The sequence below is a fragment of the Panthera leo genome, chromosome A2 (genome assembly GCF_018350215.1).
Source record: "Panthera leo isolate Ple1 chromosome A2, P.leo_Ple1_pat1.1, whole genome shotgun sequence".
NCBI lineage: Eukaryota > Metazoa > Chordata > Mammalia > Carnivora > Felidae > Panthera > Panthera leo.
The window spans coordinates 142244976-142265918 of NC_056680.1; the positions used below are offsets into that span (position 1 = coordinate 142244976).

Consider the following 20943-nt stretch of genomic DNA (forward strand, 5'->3'; position numbering starts at 1 on the left):
GTCCTTCGTACACATCTCCATGGCCTGTGCTACTCTGTGTCTTTGCCCTGCTGCTGGCCCATCTTCTCCCTCATCTTGATGTTCTCTCTTAAATCTTTCTTATCAAACTCTCACCTCTTCCGTGAAGTTTTGAATTTTCCAACCTGAACTTACAGTCATACATCTTCTGAAGTTCCACAATATCTATGTCCAAATTTAGCTTTTAATGATGGGATTTTTCCTCCTCTGCTCATATACGATTTTACATGTACCTTTTTTTCCCCCTAACTAAATCACATTATTTAAAGGTAACACCTCCCTCTTGATGCCTCTCCTAAAGTTTCTGTCAAGATCCTATCCCACAGCTAATTTTTACTCCTTCTGATTGCTATTTTTATCTGACAAGATGCTCAAATGTGCCCTATCCTAAACGAAACATCTGTAACCCCACTTCTTTCTTTCTGAAGAGTTTTACCATACCTTTCTTTCCTTGCCAAACTTTTTTAAAAAAATCCTTCTTTCCTCCCCTTCCTCTATTCCAGCTCTATCTCAGAACCTCACGATCTGAGTCTGTCACACTCCTGATTCCTCAGCCATACCTCTCAGCAGCACTGAAACTGCATGTACCCCATCTTTTCTCCTGCACGCTGGGAGGGCATGTCCTTCCCCAAACCCATCGTGTTCTGCTGCCCTTCCTGATTCCTCTCCTAGAATCTTCAGTTATCATCCCTCAGTTCTGCTCCAAAAAGTTCTGGCAACTGCATCCCTGCCCTTGCCTTTAACTTCCAAGTCTCCATCTGCCACACACGAACCTGTATTATTAGTGCTGAATTCTCTGTGGGGTCTCAGACCTTATGCTGCCACCTGCTGGGCAGTTCCATGGGGCTATCTCAAAAACAAATTCAAGTTTGTCCCCTCCCAACCTACCATTCATTGTCCTCTCTGCGAACTAATTACATTACCTTTTTCCTAGTCCTAGCTGGTAGAGATTTTACATTCAGAATCTCCATTGCTTACCCCCACCCCACTGTTAGTCACTCACCATATACTTGCTGTAAATACTACTCTCCAGGACTTTTTTCCTCTGTGTTCTGCCCTGATTTGCACATCCTTGTTTAGGCTGTGACTGCCTATCACCAGGACTACTGGAAGGGCCCTGACTAATCTTTCACCTTCCTCTCTCCTGATCTGCAATCCTCCTCATACTTCTGCCAGAAAAATCTGTTTGAAACAGGTATCTGAGCAACGCCCTAGACAAAAAGCCTCGAATAATTCTATTCTATAGGTAGAATAAGACCCAAACTCCCCAGCTCTGGGGTTTCTGGAAAGAACTCGAAGAACTTGCATGACACAACCCCAGCCACTTTCCCTCTTACTAACTATCCTCCCTCCCTCACTCCAGCCGCCTGTATTTTTTATCCCCCACTATGGCTTGAACAAGAGCCTTGCCCTAGATCCTGGAATGGCTTGCCATCATATCTTCACATGGCTGACAACATCTTGCCATTCAGGTCTCATCTCAATGTCACCACCTTAGAGAAGCATTCTCTGACTGCACAGCCTAATGGCCACCCTCCCTGCCGACAGCACCTGGTCAGCCCTTCACATTTACCCCCCTTGTGTTTCCCATAAGCACATCTCAGCATCTGGAAGTATCTCTTCATTTATATGTTTACTTCTTTAGTGTCTGTCTCCTCACACTGGAATGTAAGCCCCATGAGCACAGACCTCATCTCTGTCGCAGATCCTGGAAGGGGGCCTGGCACACAGGAAACCTAAAGTCAGACTCTCCACAGCATGCCGCCTACTTTTGACATCCCCAGCCTCATTCTATGTCTGCTCGAGCACTTATCATATTATGTCTTCTACTGAGCAGCTATTGCCAAATGAAATAATCAGAGGGAAAGGAGGATATATCAAACCACGAGAACAAGGAATAGGTGAGGGAGGGGTATATAGTTATAAAATGCTCATTCAAGTTTTGTAGTATTCAGTGCAGAAGATTTATGCATCTTTGTTAAAATTATCCCTAATCTTTTATGGTTTTTGATCCTGCTATTAACAGTATTATTTAAATTTCATTTTCCACATATTAGTTTCTATAAAAAAAAACTATAGACAGCTAGATAGATACAGATATAGATATAGATACAGACATAGATATAGATATATAAAAAGGTTTTTTATATTGACCTTGTATCTGTGGTTTGGTTAAATTGACTAAGTTCTAAGTAATTTTTAAAATTCCATAGGTGGTTCTATGTACACAATCATGTTATCTAAAAATTTTAAAAAATGTTTCATTCTTACATTCAAAATATGCGCATTTAATATCACTATTATTTTTAAGCACAAGATACAGAAGGTAAAGCATAAAAAAAATCATAGCTGCAAGAGCTATGCAGGATATGGGGGACAATCGTATTACAGGGGACATGGATTGAAATAGTGCAAGAAAACTGCTGTCTTAGAGCAATGTATTATGATCCTTCATCTTAACTACATGTTAAGTTCCTGGAGACCACTATCATTTCTTGATTTTTTTGTCTATATCCCACCAAGCCTATTAAAGTGCTTTGCCCATAGTAGAAACTCAATAAATGTTTCTAAATAGAATTCAAACACACCAGTGTTGGACACATTGCATGTGATCAAGAAATACTTGTTGACTGTAAGAACCAATGAATACACATAAGTTTGTTGAATGATCGGTGTATGCTCAATCCTGCTGAGAAACTGATAAGAAACTTGAAGAAATAGGAGATACTCTGATCATTGTCCATATAGAAAAACTTCATTTTTCAGTTAATGATAAAACAAATGCACGAAGGGAAACATTTCACTGGTTACCTGTGCATTTCTTTATATGACTGTTCCTTTTTCCATGTGATCCTAACTTGCATCCAAAATTCTCCTCCCAAAATTCTGCGAACCACACATTTCTTCGATTATTGGCAAGAGTTCGGCTTCTAAAGTAGCGATCAAACCCTATGTTAGAGAGAAAAGGTATGATTTTAATATTCTTTCAAAAGCAAAACCAAATACTGTCAGAGCTTTTGAATGGCTATTATGTCAGACATTTGAATGAATATGTTGTGATTATTGCATGAAAAAAAAAACCCAAAATGTAGTAACAAATGGGGAAGAACCGAAGAACCAATAGCCCAGAAATTAGTCTTCCCATATGGTAAAAGCCAAGGGTAATCAACAGATAATATCATCACCCTCACTCTTCACCATTGAGTCACCTGGCTGTATAGATGAACATAACAGGAGGGCCTGTTGTTAATGCCATCATCACAACCTCCCCCTCTCCTCTATATCACAGTGACCAGCGACATTCTCCTATATATTCAGAACCAACTCAGACTTTTCTCATTCTTCTCTCTCTCTCCTAACAGGAGTCAATGTTCCAGGTTGCTATGCTTCTGCCTGACTCAAAATGTATCTGTCCTAGATGTTCCATTTTTCAGCTAATCCAATAAACTAACCAGCTCTGATGTAGTCTTATGCAGTCATGGGTAATGGGCTAATGTGTTAGCCTGCTCAGGTGACACCTCATAAAAGAGAGATCACCTGGAACTAATGTTTTACTCCAAAAGATAATGGGGAAGATAGGAATTTCAGTCACTCCTAAGACCATTGGAAATGATATCTTGGAGACAAACTTCCTCTCAGGGAAGCTCCATATCTTTGCTGTTGCATTTACTTATCTATAGGGTCAGCCCAGTCCCACATCTCCATTTTATAGAAAGCAAATACTCTCCCCATGACAATGCTGTAACCATCATCTATGCCATGGAAATGCGCAAGCTTAGAGGGCAACATCATGGAAAGGGCTAACATCATAGAAATATCTAAGGCCAACTATAACTCCCTTTTTTAAAGAAAAAATCTAATGGGTATCCTTTTCTAATGAAAAATATATGTTGAGTTAAATAGTTACTGTCTTGGCATTTCTACCATCAGAATTATAAATTCTATCCAGAATCATCAACCTTGGGTACATTTCATCATATGCTGATATTCTGGTTTTGCCTTGGAGTTTTGATTCAATTAGAATGAAACAAATTTTCTATGGCTTGTCCTTACCATCAATTGATGCCCTTTTGGGCAAAATCGTCACCGCTCCTTCTGCAATCTCCTCCTGCTGATAAACAGGTGCTATTTTGGATCCCCAACTATCTGAGCCAATCCAGAGAAAATGACCACTTTGGTTTAATTTTTTTGCTGCTTCCAATATCCTCCTACAGGAATAAAAAGAAATAAAACATACCATATTTCTCAAGAAACACTACACTTATGAATGTTATAAGACCAGATATATTGAATTATATACACTCAGTAGGTCAGTGTTAAACAATTAGTCAATCACTAACTGCCTGAGTCTTATCATTTCTAAAGGAAACATATTGACACCTGCTAGTTAGCCTTATCCTTAACCTCATTCACATTATTCTGTCTATCATCCTTACTTGTCTCATTTCTTTCAGCCCCCAAGTTTTACTTTATAGACATTTCAGAGTTAGGAACTAGAAGGCTGTTGTGTCTCTGTGCAGCAGAAGGCAATCTGTAATTGCATGAGAATGCTGCAATTCCTGTGAAATCTCACAAGATTTTACATTGAACATGAAATATGTTAAAAAAAAAAAAAAGGATGTGGATTGCACATCTGATCCAACATCAAGAAGAAAATTAATCCGCACCTGATGTCATCTTCATTGGCAAACATAATCACTGCCCGAGCATTAGGTGTTTCTAGCAGGCGTTTGATAATTTTTTCAAATTCTCCAGGTCTTGGTTCACGTGGGATTTTCTGTGATTGAGCAATGCAAACACCACCTATTTTAAAAAGAGAGAGTGACTCAGAAATGGCACTTATTCAATTAACCAATTTAATGAGGTTAGCTATTTTATAAAAACGAATGATTCAATGCAGTATATGTTTTTCAAACCTTTCATTCTCACCTACTAAAAGCAGTCATGCTTGTTGCATTACAATATATATATCAAATAAATGACATCAATTATTTAATCATACATCAGGGTTATTGCTTTATTTTCCAAGCTTAAAGATTATTTTTGTGGATGTCTATAATAAAGCTAAAGTGTACAAAATGTGTAATGACAGTCAAGGAGTGCAAAGAAGAATGGCTGTTTTGATTCATTTGATGTTAAGTTGAAAAACAAGTGCCTGGATTAATAAAAAGTGTATGTCTTATAGGTGAGACCACCTATTAAGTAAAAGGATCCTTTTGCTATTTTATCTATTTGTAGACCTGTTTTAAAGTTAATTTCATTTTACAGCTCATAGTATTACAGCGAAAGTTTTATGTATCAGCAAAATGATATGTTATGAAACAAGCAGTCTTCAAGACTATTTGAGACACAGGCAAGTTCCAAAGATGCAGACCCTCAGTTGACATTATGTCTCCACCAAGAAAATCAAAATGGCAGCAATCCCATCCCTCTATCACAGAAGGAAGGAAGGAAGGAAGGAAGGAAGGAAGGAAGGAAGGAAGAGGGGAAGGGGACAGGAAGGGAGGGGAGGGAGGGGAGGGGAGGGGAAGGAAGGGGAGGGCAGGGAAGGCGAGGAGAGGTGAGGCGAGGAGGAAGGAAGGAAGGAAGGAAGGAAGGAAGGAAGGAAGGAAGGAAGGAAGGGAGGAAGGAAGGAAGGAAGAAAAAAAGAGTTCTTCCTTTGGTCTCTCCTTCTAAGGCAATGAGAAACCAAAGAGAAAAGTTTAGAAATGACCTCTGCCACCTGTCAGGGTTCCTCAATTACAGTAGAGTAGAAAGTGAACATATTCTAATATTAGAAGAAAAATGAATATTAGCAATATGGTTCAGTTGCATTATGGCTTACATAGGCTTTTTTTGAGTCAGATGAGAAAGCACCATTTATAACATTGCTTCAGTAGGTAATGACATTTTTACTTCCAAACAATTGCCAATACATTCAGTCACCCAAACATTATTATGTTCCACTATATGGTTATGTATTGGGCTGGACACTGGGGATACACAATCTAATCCAGGAGTTATACCATCTAGTCTGGGAGATAGTCATTCCAATAAATTATCATAGAATATGAGGTAAATTTTACAATTAAGAGGATATACCTACATAATGGGAACACAGAGGAAGAGGTAATTAAATGCTTAAGAGATTTTAAAGAGCAAATATACATCCATCTAGGAACAAAAGTGGGACATTTCTGGTATAGGCAAAAGTATGAAAGAACCTTGTTTGATCATGGCCTATGGTCAAGACTGGCTGGGGCTGAGGTTGGAAAGAATGGCCAGGCCCAGCTTGAGAATGACTTTGTTAGACATGCCAAATAATTTGGACTTTATCTTGAAAACAATGGGAACCCACTGAATATTCAGAAGCAGGAGAATTACATGATGAGTTTTATGCCTTGGGAAGAAACCTCAGGTAGCCAAACAAAGAAGAAATGTCTGGTAGCCAGACAATGGCCATTGTGGACAGACTTACCATGTGTAGCAATAATGTATGCTAGCAGTGTTAGAGTACTGAAGGTTATATTTCTTATAAGTTAGAGCATGGTCTAAGTTATCCCTATGATAGCAATGCTCTTACTAAACTCTTCAGGAGTAGGAATTGCCCATAATCCACAGACAGAGCCTGTAGATAGCTAGCCTACTAATATGCCATTAATAGTTGTGGCGATTGATTCATTGTTTCATTAAATATTCATTGCACGCTCCTACTGCACAGGGGCTGTGGATGCAATGGTGAATATAATAGACACAGTTTATGCCTTCAGAGTGTAGAAACATTGTGGGTAAAACAGGCTTAAATGCAAACAACAACAACAACAAAAGTAAGTAGATAATTATAAATTATGGTGAGTTCTATGAAAAAGACCAAGGGCATTTAATTTACATGGAGGAGTGTTCAGGAAAAGTCTCCCTAAAGTGTTGTTGAAGTCAGAAAGAAGACACAATGGGTGAGAACAGCATGTGAAAGGGCAGGAAAGAGCCATCAGAGCTAATGAATGACAGAGAGAGAGAGAAATGTGAGACAAAGATGAGAGGTAGACAGGGGCCACGTCATGCATAGTTTGTGCAGGTCCTGTGGAAGATTATGAATAATTAAAGTGATTAACTACCTCACTTAATGTTTCTCTTTCTTCACCTTTTAAGAAGCCCATAGAAATAGGTCTCATCTGTGAACACTGCCTTTCATGGAGGAAAAATGGATGAGGGTCACTTATGCAGAGGACAAACCGGAGTGGAAAGAACAGGAGGTATTGAGCCCCATTAAGAAGTTACTGGAAGAGGCCACAGAGAATGATGCCTGAGACAATGCTACTGGTGCCAAGGAGGAGTAGACAGAGATGTTAGAATCTGAGTTAGAATCAATGAAGCTTCAAACTATTTTTTCCAGCTTTATTGAGGGAGGATTTACAAATAAAAATTGTATATATTTAGACTGTACTGATTTTATCTAAGCAGTGAGGTTGTGGGAAACCACTAAGCATGACACTAAGGTTTTGGCCTTTGTGACCAGTTTGTGTGATGCCACCATTAAACAAGCAGGCAATACAGGAGGGTGAGAAGGTACATAGAGGAGAAAAGAATGATTCTGATTCAGGACAGGTTGTCTTTGAAGTACCCATGGAACATCAAATTGAAGACGTTGGTCTGGAACTAAGGAGAGATGGAAAATGTAATTACAGTTTTGTCAGATGCTGATGCAGTAGGTAGTTGAAGTGTCAGGAATGAACAGGTCACTCAGAGGGAATATTTAAATCAACAACAGGTGAAAAGGTGAATGATGGAGCCCTGAAAAACCACTAGCATTGGAGAGGGAACTAGCAAATGTGAATGGAAAGGAGTGACCACATATTTGGAGGAGAAAACTTTTAGGACAAGTCTAGTGGTAAGTTGAAGACTGCATAATGTTTTTAAAAATAAAAAAACAAACAAAAAACTGTGATGAATGGAAGGATTTGGTAGCTGTAGGAATGTGAAAACAAAACTGTAACACTCTAGGGAACAATAGCTGTTTTAAAACATGACTGCCCTTTTAATTAAATTGCTGTGATTACTTAAGCATCCCATTAAAGACATGTCATACCCTAAGTATCATTTGAGATTGCTACTGACTCCATAGCCGGAAGAAATGAAGACTGAAAAAAATTTTATTATGACTATTTCAGATGAGACAAACAGGCAATCCAGACATAGTTTAGTCTGAACTCATTGATTTATTCATTCACTAAGGATCTATTAAACTTTTTGTTCGTAAAAAGCTGAGTTAGGTTGGATTCTTACATAGTCTAAATTCATTTCATATTTTTTATGTCTCTGCCTTGTATTTGTCAGCCTGGTCAATTTGTTTTCCTGGAAAGAGGGACTACACAATTAATTTATTTCAGCTGAACAAATACTTATAAGGAAACTGCTCCACATGGCATTTTGCTGTTTGATGCCTTATGGATATTTTATTAAATTGTGGACTGTATTACTTCCCAAGTGATTGCATTTAGAAGATTGGGATTATTTTCTTAGCTCTGAAACTCATTCACACTTTCTATCTTCACATCAGTCAAAAAGCCGGACAGTTAATCCATTCATAAGCACTCAAGGTCTACTATGTTTCATGAGCTACAGACATTCAAAGATTGTCTGTCTTCAGCATCTTGTAATATAATTGAACGACAAGATGTACACATAAGAAAAGCCAGATAAGAATATAAAATTGTCTAATGATGAAAAACAATTGCATAGGTTATATCAAAAGGCAGTAGTAATTATCGTCACCCCTCAAAACAGGCCTATGATTTCGTAAGAAGTCATTATATACTGTTGAGAGTTTGGTCAAATACCAGTGAAATTTAGTCAAACATTCAGGCTTAGTTAAAGATATGTTTTCCTACAATCAATACCTGTACCTATAATACCTACAATACTTTTCCTACATTATCTAATATTTTAATATTTAAAGAGACCCTCAGACTTGACTTAGACTCCTGGCATGAGCAGGAGGAAGAGGAGTTGCCTTCCATCAAAGAATATGTCTATTACATCTATTTTTCCATATCTTACCCTGAGAGAATTCTGACTGCATGCAATTCAAGGGACACCAACTTTCCTGTTCTGCAGGTGTGCCCAGTTCTGCATGAAATAATTTCTAAAGCTTAGCACTTTCCTGAAGTATAGGAAAATAATGCTGCATGGAGGAATTTATAATTGGTTGTTTTCTGGAATTTGCTGTTTGATTTCCTTGCCTGTGTAATTTTTTCTTTTGATTATTTAATAATAATTGGAAGATCATTTGTAGAACTGAACGCTTTACATACACTTTGTAACATACACAACCGTTATTTCTCAGTCTCATTCACTGATACCTCACTAGTCCTAATGGCAGCACTCTAAGGTTGGTATTATCACCATATTTTTGACGAGGACAATGAGAAAGAGGGGTGTAAACAGCCAGTAAGAGGCTGGAGTGCAGGTTCAGATCCTGGTCTGTCTGACTCCAAGTCTAGACTTTTCCCATCATCTTGCTTATCCAGAACTAACTATACATGTTGCTTAATGGTTTAGTAGATACAAATGATTGATGAATAAAATAAAGCAAATTTAAAGACTCATTAAGAAACCCAGAAACCCAGCAGTTGCCCCTTATAAGTCAATTTATAGCTACACAAATACAGTACGTCTATTGAGTATTAAGAACTTAAGATACTGGGGTGCCTGAGTGGCTCAGTCGGTTAAGCATCTGACTTGGGCTCAGGTCATGATCTCGTGGTTTGTGAGCTCCGCATCGGGCTCTGTGCTGACAGCTCAGAGCCTGGAGCCTGCTTCAGATTCTGTGTCTCCCTCTCGCTCTGCCCCTCCCCTGGTCACGCTCTGTCTCTCTCTGTCTTTCAATAATAAACGTTAAAAAAATTAAAAAAAAAGAAAAGAACTTAAGATACTTAGAATCTATACAGATTTCTTAGAACTGACTTAATCTTCTTCTTAATCTTCTGCCTGCAAACATGTCTCAGCCAAGTCAGGAAACAAAAGGATGCATATAAATATATGTTTAAAAATAAGTGACATAAAAGAAGTTAAAAATGTGGACCATGATAATTCAGAGCAAGTTGCCACTGAAATGGGTCTGTTTCCCAAAACCATTTTTATGAGGGTTCCAAGAATTAGAATACCATGTTAACTTTAGTGTATTCATCTGTAGGGTGGCACAATAATTTGCTCTCCTTGATTCAAGGGCAAGTTTGTAAATAATTCCATTTCATAAGTTTTATCTCTTTATTTCACGGGTGAGTAGCTTGATGTCTCAGGTCTGAGAGACGAAAGGTACATTCATGAGTTGATTCACCAATGCAGGAAGATATTGGAGTGAGGAAGAAAACAGACTTAGCATCAGAAGGCCTAAGAGTGGATTCTGTGTGACCTGAGACAAAGCTCTCATCTCTCAGTTCCCTCATTTCTGTAATAAGGTTCATAAAAACCATCTCCCAGAGATATCAAGAGAACCAAATTTAAAAAGGCAATCTAACAAGGGTCTATACAGATGTGGTACATTATTAGTGTTGTTAATAATCCTCATCATCATGACCAGATAAGCACCATCACTGAACCTGACAGTGGAGACAGTTGATATTCAGACTTAAAATATGGGATTGTCAACAAATCACATTCTTGAATCCTTTCCACTCTTTGTATAATATTATCAGATATCCTAAATTCTGAGAAATGATACTTGTCCATTTGTCTATGCCAATAGATAAGATGGCTACATTTCACCTTTCACCTATTATTGGTCAACACAATGTGACTGGGGCAATTTCAACGTGAGAGAATGGGAAAAGTTACTCACATTTTCCTTTTCAAACCCCCAGTTCCCACCCTATTGATCCAAGTCTCTTTTCAAAGAGAGTCTATAAGTATTTTGAAGACCTGGGTTGAAAATTAGAGTTTAACTCTTTAAAAGAATAACACAGTAGTAAAAACTATGTAACTATTAGTGGTAGCAACTATTAAGAAGCAAAGGTTGCTATGGAAACAACCACATTTTCACTTAACATTTGCCTATAGATTGTTGAGAGGCTGGAATCTAGTGTCTGAGACAGTGTTTTCACAGGTTGGGTTCCCCAGGAAGCAGACCCTTAGAAGGAGCTTGAAATGCATATTTGCTCTTGGCCTCCACTCTATGGAGGGCCCAACAAGGAAACAGCACTGAGCAGAGAAGTCCAGCTGGCGATGGCCCGCTCCCAACATCACAGGGAGTTCCGAGGCTAGAATGGCTCCCAGGGTTGTTTTAAATTAGAGCAGGAAGGCCAAGGCATTATACTTTCACATGAATCAGTCATTGAATGTGGGCCCCGTCCTGAAGTGTGGAGGTAGGGGTAGGGTTAGAAAATTGGGCAGGGCAGCTCTCTACAGCCAGGCAATCTTCAAGGGCCAGTATAGCTCTCCCAATGGCAAGGTCAGCAGGCCTTTGCTAAGTGGGGATTTGAAGGGGCATTCACCATTTATACAAATTAAAATTTACAGAGAAATGAAGATATTGCATCTCTAAAATAATAGTATATGTCAAATAATTAATAAATGTTATTGTTTAATTTCAAAACTCCTCTTCAAAGGGACTGCATTGCACAAAGAAATGTACTGCACAAAGGCAATCTATATAAATAGCACAAAACTGGAATTATAGGCCAACTTAGACAACAGAACCAGGATCATAAAACTCCCTGGTATTTCAATAGAGAAGTTTTGTGAAAGCAATCTGAAAGGATAAAGTATCACATTTTCAGTTGTTGCTTATTTTTAAGAACAAAATCTCTATTAATAATGTGGAAGGAGAAAAATAAAACAAGAAACAATGTCACAGCACTAAGTTCCAACTGTGATGAAAATCGAGGAGGATTAAATTATTAGGAATGAAATTACTTACAAAGCTGTGTACAGAATATAAAATGTGATTTCTTTTAAACAACATGATTATTACCAGTGTTGGTTGGTTCACAATTTCTGTCAAGTTAAGTTCTAAGCAAATTAGGTCAACTCTCTGGTTGTCTAACCTGTTAGATCTGCATGACAGACTTCAGTTTGGCGCATAAACAAATCAACAAAATTACCATTTTATTAACTGTCAGAGAGAATGACTAGACTCTTGGTAAAAATTGACTGGTCAAAATTTTTGATTGAGCATAAAAAATTGCCTGTAATTGACCATTTTGGGTCAAATAAAAATGTGACATAGTAAACTATTACATAATTATTTCTTATGAATGTGCCTCCAGATAATGGCAATGAACAAAACCAAATAACCAATTTTTGTTTTTTCCTTAAAGACAATAAAAACACATAAACTCCCCAAAGTGTCCAGATCCCAGTTTCAATTCCTGAGAGGGGAGGAGTCTCCAATCTCTGGAATCCATTCTCTGGAAACCAGCTGGTTATCTGACAGTTCAACCCAATTCTGATGCTATCTACCCAGAGACAGCATCAGATCCCACAGGTGTAGATCCAGTCCTCTAAGACTGCTCTCCCACCTCGCTCTAGGCACCAGTCACAATCTGGATTGTTACTTCTACTTCAGACCAACTGGCTATAAATCAGAGGTCCCTAAGACCCCTCCTTGGGTTCAGTTAATTTGCTTGAGCAATTTACAGAACTCAGAGAATCATTGCACTTACTAGATCACCAGTTTTATAAGACTATAGCCAGATGAAGGAGATGCATAGGGCAAGATATGGAAAAAGAGCACGAAGCTTCCGTGCCCTCTCTGACTGTGCCACTCTCCCCCAATCTGCAGGTGTTCACCAACCCAGAAGCTCTCCAAATCCTGTCCTTTTGGGTTTTTCTGGAGGCTTCATTACATAGGCCTGATTGGTTAAGTCATTGGCCATTGGTGATTGAATTCTATCTCCAGCCCCTCTCTCTTTCCTGGAGGTGGGGGAATGTGACTAAAAGTTCCAACCCACTAATCACACTGTTAGTTCTCCCAGAAACCAGCCCCAGTCCTCAGGTGACCTAAGGGCTTTCCCAGAGTTACCTCATTGACATAATGAAAGACACCTCTATTACTTTCATCACTTAGAAGATTCCATGATTCTTAGGAGTTCTGTCCCCAAAATAGGAGAAAAACCAAATACATATTTATTATAAATCATACTATCACAAGTCTCCACCCTAATTACCCTTGGTATCATTTCTTTCCATCTTTCTGGAGATATAAGTAAAATAGCAACTTGGTCTAATGTAATTGGTCCTTTAGTGATAGTTGACCAAAATTTGTTCTGAGGTTCAAATAAGTGTAATCACACTTTTTGTAACAATATTTTCACCTCCATATGTGGTGCACAACTGGGACTTCGCAGAAAAGTGCACAGTATGATCCGAGTGTGTACGTTTGTCAGCTTAAAGTGCACTTTGGGAAAGAGAAGATTTATCTCACACATCACAGTAAAGAAAAAGTGTTATTTTTAACAACATGGATTAAAACAGCAAAACTGTACTTAAATCTGTGCTCATTCTATCTTTTTCTCCTTCTCTTTCTCTCTGTAAAACATTTTATCCTTTTTCCTATATCAAATGCCATGTAGACTCTTAAAGGGACTCTGAGAAGCAATGAAATAAGGGAATGAAACTTCTGGTACAAAAAAGGCATGAGCCAAATACTACTTCCTACGTGTCCCATCGAGGTTAGCAACAGGGACAAGCCACTCTGAAAAAGACTGGCACAGATAGCCATCTCCTGCCCACCTCCTGCCTGTCTCTGGTATCTCAGAGAGACACTGATGCTCAGGAGGACTGGGCTGAGAGAGTCTCACACGGTCAGTAAACATACATACTTGGCTTTCTAACTCAGCCACGACTCATCACAGATCCCAATATTTGCTCAAAGGAACACAGTGGTACAGTGGTTATGAATCTCTTCTCTGGGGCTAGATTTCCTGGCTCTAAATCCTGGCACATCTCTTACTGACTAGTGATTCTGGGTAAGTTATGTAACATTTCTGTGCCTCTGTCCCTCACCTGAACATCGTGGGGATGCTACTATCTTCCAAATGCATTACTATGAGTAAATAAGGAATTTAATAAGCACTCAACAGATTAATTTTTGTCACAGAAAACACATAGTTTTATATTTTTTAAATCAAAATTGACAAACCCCAAACAGAAATGGTAACTCATTTTCATCAAGCAATATTTACCTATAACATTATTCCAAAACACCTCAAACTTCACTCCCCAAATGTACACAGAATAATAACTCTTACCTGAGATTCTAGTTGATGGGCTGTGAACTGTAGAAAGTCTTACAGTCAGAAAGGAAACTCATGCCCATCCCAAGCTAGACCTAAACTTCTTATGTGTTCTTTTCCTACTCCTAAAAGCTGTAAATATCTAAGGCAATATAGGTACAGTATGTGGGAAACATTCAGAGAAAGAAAGAAAGAAAGAAAGAAAGAAAGAAAGAAAGAAAGAAAGAAAGAAAGAGAAAGAAAGAAAGAAAGAAAGAAAGAAAAAGGAAGAAAGAAAGAAAGAAAGAAAGAAAGAGAGGAAGAAAGAAAGAAAGAAAGAAAGAAAGAAAGAAAGAAAAAGAAAGAAAAAAGAAAGAAGAGGGAACCAGGAAGTAGAGGCAGTTAGCAGAGAAATGACATGGGGGGGTGAGGGGGAAGGGAAGAAGAGAGAGAACAGGAGAAGAACCCGGGGAGACCAGAGAGCACACCCTCCAGGCTGGAAGGATCTCTGGAGCTAGGCAAAAAAAGGATTTTCTGTCAGGTCAAAAAAGCAAATGTAGGGTTAGAAACAGTTGAAGAAGGAGGACTTGACTAGTTTTAAATAAGTTTTACTAATGAGTTGTACACATTTGTATTTCTTTGGATTATTTTCTTAGTACTATTTTTGGAGTGTTTGGACATTTTTGTTTTGTTTTATCTGTTTGTTTTTGCTTTTTAAAGTAGATGACCAGATATTGGGGCCAACAATATGACAAGAAGGTTTCAAAAGATAAAACTACCTCCCTGTAAATGCTCAAAGGTACAATACGAACAGACTCTATGAGAGAAGAGAATTTCATATTTTCCAGGCCATTTCCTGGAAAAACATTTAGGCCAAAATTACTGGAATCAAAGTGAGCACTGTTTAAATTTCTCACCCATTCTGGACTAGGAAAAAAAATAGTGTTGGACTGTAAATTAAGCCCATTACAGTTAAATTAGAAACTAGTCATTCAGTTATAGATTAGGAATTCATTACAGAATTACAGCTATTAAATTTAATTACTGAGGGGGGAGGAGGAACATCAGTGGTATCCACTCTTCTTCAATTATCCAACAAATATTTATTGAACACTTGTTACTTGTCAGATGCTTTTTACACATAGAGTACACAGTAGTAAACAAGACAGAGAAGGCCCCTGACTTCACAGAGCTTACATTTCATTATATCTCTAGGGTCTGAAATGTGTGGGCATTCATTGGATGCGTGATTGAATAAGTGAGTGAACAAGAAGCTCCTATTTCATAAGGTAGTGGAGTGATCTAATAAAGAGATAATCATATTTATTAAAAATACCATCATGTGCAAAACATCTCTGCATCTATATGTGTATATAGCATAAAGTCATTTCCAAATAGCTTCTGCCAATAGTACACTCTCAAAAGTATCTCAAGAGCAGCTATCAGAACTTGCAAACCATGAGCATTCTTCTATCAAGTACCCAAGTAATATCCTATTCTACTTATTAGCATACTTGAATCGTATTATGTATTGGCTTTTTTTTTAAAGGTTATTTATTTATTTTGAGAGACAGAGACAGCACGAGTAGAGGAGGGGCAGAGAGAGAATCCCAGGCAGGGTCCATGCTGCCAGTGCACGAGTTTCAAACTCATGAAACCACGAAATCATGATCTGAGCCAAAACCAAGAGTCAGACACTTAACTGACTGAGCCACCCAGGCATCCCTGGTATTGGCTTTTAATCAGTGGTCTTTACCCAAAGCATCACTTTCAACAAATATTCAAAGGGGGATAACATTCTCTATTTAAGGAAGAAGGAACTGAAAGTTCTATTGTCATTATTTTAGCTAAATAACTCCTCAGAGCAAGAGTTTTACCACAACCAATGTACAGTAGTGACTAAACTAAGAAATGGCCTTCTGAGAACAAAAATAAGCACCAAAAGCATTTAGAAACTCACTCTTTAAGCAAATGCAAGAACTTGTATTGTTTCTCTAGGTAATAGAAGATTATTTTCCAGAGCAGGATTTGATCTATGTGTTTGAGTTATAAAAAGGTTAAAAATATAGTTATATATTTAACCTCCTGGATTCAAATAGGACTACAAAGAGAGGAGAAGGAATATGCATGTTCTTGATAGCAAGCCATTTACATTTTAATTTTTTAAAGGACTCTCTTTTAAAAAGTTTAACAACATCACTGGAGTATAGTTGATACACAGTATACAGAAGAACTGTATATGTTTAATGCACACAATTTGATAAGTCTAGACATAAGTATATAACTGTGATACTATCACCAAAATCAGGATAATAATACTTATCCATTATCTTCAAATGTTTCCTTTTGTTCCCCTCCACACACCTTTTTTTGTAGTTAGAACACTTAAGTAACATGAGATCTACTGTCTCAACAAAGTTTTAAGTGCACAATACTGTGTTGTTAACCATAGGCACGATATTGTGTAGCAGGTCTCTAGAATGTATTCATCTTTTATAACTGAAACTTTATGCCCATTGAACAATTCCCTATTTCTTCTTCTACCCAGCCCCTGGAAATCACCATTCCACTCTCTGCTTCTACAAGTTTGACTATTTTAGACACTTCGTTTAAGCAGAATCATATAGGATTTGTCCTTCGGAGACTGGCTTATTTCATTGAACATGATATTCTCCAGGTTAGTCCCTGTTGTCACAAACAGTAGAATTTCCTTCTGTTTTAAGACTGAATAACATTCCACTGCATGTATATTACACATTTTGATGATTCACTTATCTGTCAATAAGCATTCAGGTTGTTTCCATACCTTGGCTATTGTGAATAATGCTGCAATGAACATGGGACAGACATCTTTCTGAGATCCTAATTTCAACTCTTGGATAAATACCCAGAAATGACACTCCTCAGTTATATGGTAGTTCTAGTTTTAATATTTTTGAGGAAGCTACACACAGTTTTTAATAATGGCTGTACCACTTTACATTCCCACTAACAATGTAAAAGTTCCCAATTTCTCCAAATCCTTGCCAACATTTGCTATACTTTGTTGTTTGTTTGTTTGTTTGTTTTGTTTTGTGATAATTGCCATGCTAACAGGTGTGAATTAATATTTCATTGTAGTAGTGATTTGCATTTTTCTGATAATCAGTGATGTTGAGCATCTTTTCATATACTCAGTAGCCATTTGTATGTTTTCTTGGGAGGAATATCTATTCAAGTTATTTGACTTTAAATTGGGTTATTTGGGTTTTTTTGCTATTGAGTTGTAAAAGCTTAAAGCACTTTTGTTAAATTTTGGACTAGATTTTCCTAAAATAGAGGACAATTAGTAACTTGCAATGCAAGATTCCCCCATACACAAATGAAATCAATTATTACTTTTTCCTTAATGAAAAATGCATTTTATTTATTTTTTAAGTTTATTTATTTTGAGAGAGAGAATGCACACGCACGTGTACACAAGTGGGAGAGGGGCAGAGAGAGGGAGAGACAGAATCCCAAGCAGGCTCCATGCTGTCAACACAGAGCTCTATGTGGGGCTCAAACTCAGGAACCATGAGATCATAACCTGAACCAAAATCAAGAGTCAGATGCTTAACTGACTGAGTCACCCAGGTGCCCCCAAAAATCCATTTTAGTATAGAAAATAATAATAATGACTCACTGAACACTAGTTCACCATGTTTTAATATTTCATTTCACCCTCATAATATCCCAGTGCTATTGAATAAGGTAAACATTAGAAACTTCTTTTTATATTGAAGGAACTGTCCCTAAGATCACACAGCTAGGAAGCTTGAGTGAAGACCTCATAAACCTAATTCTAATAGCTAAGTATACTTACTGTACTTTGCGATTGTCTCTCAATAATTGTCTTCTTGGTCATTAAATCTCAATATATATAACTAAACACAGCATCAATAGGTAAGGTAGTATAATCAAAATGAAAATTCCAATGTTTGATACTATCAGGACTGAGTAATTTAGAATTTGGTCTGGTTTAGGTCAGGCAGAAATTTCATTCATTAACACCCTCTCAAAAAAGTGTCCTTCATGCATCTATTCCCCACAAACCCAGCCATGCCTGCTGTCATTCACAGAGAATTAACTGAGCCCTTACTACATACTGAGTGATCTGTTGGAATCTGGAGTTACAAAAATGAATAAGACATGGTCCCTGGTCTTAACATACTTACAGTAAATAACACAATATAAAAACAAAAATTACAATTTGATTTGCGAAATACAGGGTGTGTGTATATATATTTATATATGTTTATATAATTATATAAATATATATAATATATAAATATTAAATATATAATATATATTTATAAAATGTAAATATTTAAATATAAGTATATAATCTATAATATATATAAATATATATAAACGTATATTATATATTATATATAATTATATATATAAATTATATAAAAATATATATAATATACATATAAATAAATACAGGGTAACCTCGGGACACAGGACCAAGAGAATGGAATCTAGTAACTCTGAATAAGATTCACTGGCTCCTTCAAGTGACCATGGGAATAGACGGTCAGAGAAGTGTAAAGAGTAGCTGTATAGCACATCGATACACACCAGGATCAGCAAGTCAGAAAACATTTCAGAAGTGAGCTTATGATTGATTTACCTCCCCAGAAACCAGTAAAATCTATTTCTAATGAACACTACCTATCAGCAGAAAAGTTTGGTATTTCCCATGAAAATGTGATTGTCATTAATAATTTAAATATGATGTGATAAACACCCCATATTTATGTACAGAAGGGGATTTAATTTCACTTTTCCACAATAAGAAACATACAACTCATCTTGGGGTGGAAAGAATACAGCAAAAAATAAATAAGTAACAATTAAAATGGCCCCTTGAAGGGGAAATAGCAAAGCCTCAATCCTAAGAACAAAGGATTTCAGCTGGGTTCAATAAATTTTAATCAAAACTAAACAAATTGCTAAATACATGGCATTATTTACTTCAATGTCAAAACATGTCAGAACTTGTGAGAATAGTTTTCTAAACATTTTATTCTTATTATTGCAAACTATGAAAATGTACAAGCCAGGGCAAAGTTATATCATTTAAGGATTCACTAACAGTCTTTCACTGAAACTAAAAAACTTCTATATCCTCAGTCTTATAAAGAAAATTTGGCAGGGGTGTTATAACATTTTGCATTAAATTATATCATTTATCTATGGGGGTGCTTAGAAAAGAACATTAAGCCTTCAATAGTCCCAACATCTTCCAAGCACAAAAATGAAAACCAATCAGAACCATAAATGACAAAAGGATAACAATTTGTTCTCTCATAAATTTCTGTGGTATAATTTCTACAATTTCTGTTCAGGCAATGACTCCCAGCTAAAACTCATGCTCCTTACAAATGCATTATTTTTCAACCATATATAGTGTGTGAAATCTATAAAATGAAAAGCAGTTTGACTTGTGAACAGAAAGTCCTGATATATGAACAGTATGACAGAAGACCTGATTCTGTCATAATAACAAGTTCACTCATGATGTGATATAGTTTTCCCATCCCTATATTGGACCATGCCTACATTCCCTCTGTAGTTGACCCTGGGCAGTCACTTAGCCCCTCTGGCTATCAGTTTCCTCATTCGTAAAAAAAAAGGTGCTCAACAGGATGATCTCAAGATTCCTTTGAATTTTGACATTTTGTGTTTCTATGAATATACCACATACACTGCCTCTCCTGAGTACTGTGAATTATGTAAGTTCCAATACAGGAATAGAATATCATGTAAAATACAATAAATCACTTTGTTAAAAGCCTACAAGAGAAAGACTAGAGGATACACAAAACTTGTTCAAATAAAAACTATGAAGCCTGGCGTCATGAGTCAGGGCATGACTGGGTAACTTAACATGGATGGAACTGGAGAGTGTTATGCTAAGTGAAATAAGTCACACAGAGAAAGACAGATACCATATGTTTTCACTCTTATGTGGATCCGGAGAAACTTAACAGAAGACCATGGGGGAGGGGAAGCAGAAAAAAAAAAAAGTTGGAGAGGGAGGGAGCCAAACCATAAGAAACTCCTAAAAACTGAGAACAAACTGAGGGTTGATGGGGGTGGGAGGGAGGAGAGGGTGGGTGATGGGTACTGAGGAGGGCACCTGTTGGGATGAGCACCGGGTGTTGCATGGAAACCAATTTGACGATGAATTTCATATTAAAAAAAAAAAAAGAGAGAGAGAGATGCTAAGCCAAAAAAACAAAACAAAACAAAACAAAACAAAACACTGAGTATTTTACAAAAGTATTAGAGCCTTAGTCAGGTGCTTGGGGTCTGTAGGCCATTCATGGAAGCACTACAATTCCTTGTCAGTTCAATAAGAATGAAATGAGAGTGGGGGTTAGGCCTAGGCATGAAGAAGATGGAGACATCTTCCTGCTGATTTGTCCATTCACCTATCACTATTTAGTGATAGCTAACTCTTCTCATGTTTTCATTCTCCTCTCGTATTTCTTTATCATACTCCACTTTCCTTTCCTTTCTCTCCTTTTCTCTTCTCTTACTCCACCCTCTCCCCTTTCAAAAACCAGAAAATTGTGCCAGGTCAGTGGATACATGCCCTTCCACTGTTGCTAACCCGACTCACTAAAGGACAGCAGTAGAAGCACAGAACTGTTGTGTGGCCTGGCATCTGGTTAAGTATGAACACAGAACACGTTCGTTTGAG

At 37.4% G+C, this 20943-nt stretch overlaps 1 protein-coding gene across 1 annotated transcript in view; it reads right to left on the bottom strand.

Moving 5' to 3' along the window:
* GRM8 (glutamate metabotropic receptor 8) overlaps window positions 1-20943 on the bottom strand; it is a 756021-nt gene that overhangs the window by 406978 nt on the left and 328100 nt on the right. The window contains exons 3-5 of the mRNA XM_042923664.1: window positions 4686-4821; window positions 4072-4226; window positions 2830-2967 (exon numbers count right to left, since the gene is read on the bottom strand). Coding sequence (XP_042779598.1) covers window positions 2830-2967; window positions 4072-4226; window positions 4686-4821 — 429 coding nt within the window. The remainder of the gene's footprint in view (window positions 1-2829; window positions 2968-4071; window positions 4227-4685; window positions 4822-20943) is intronic.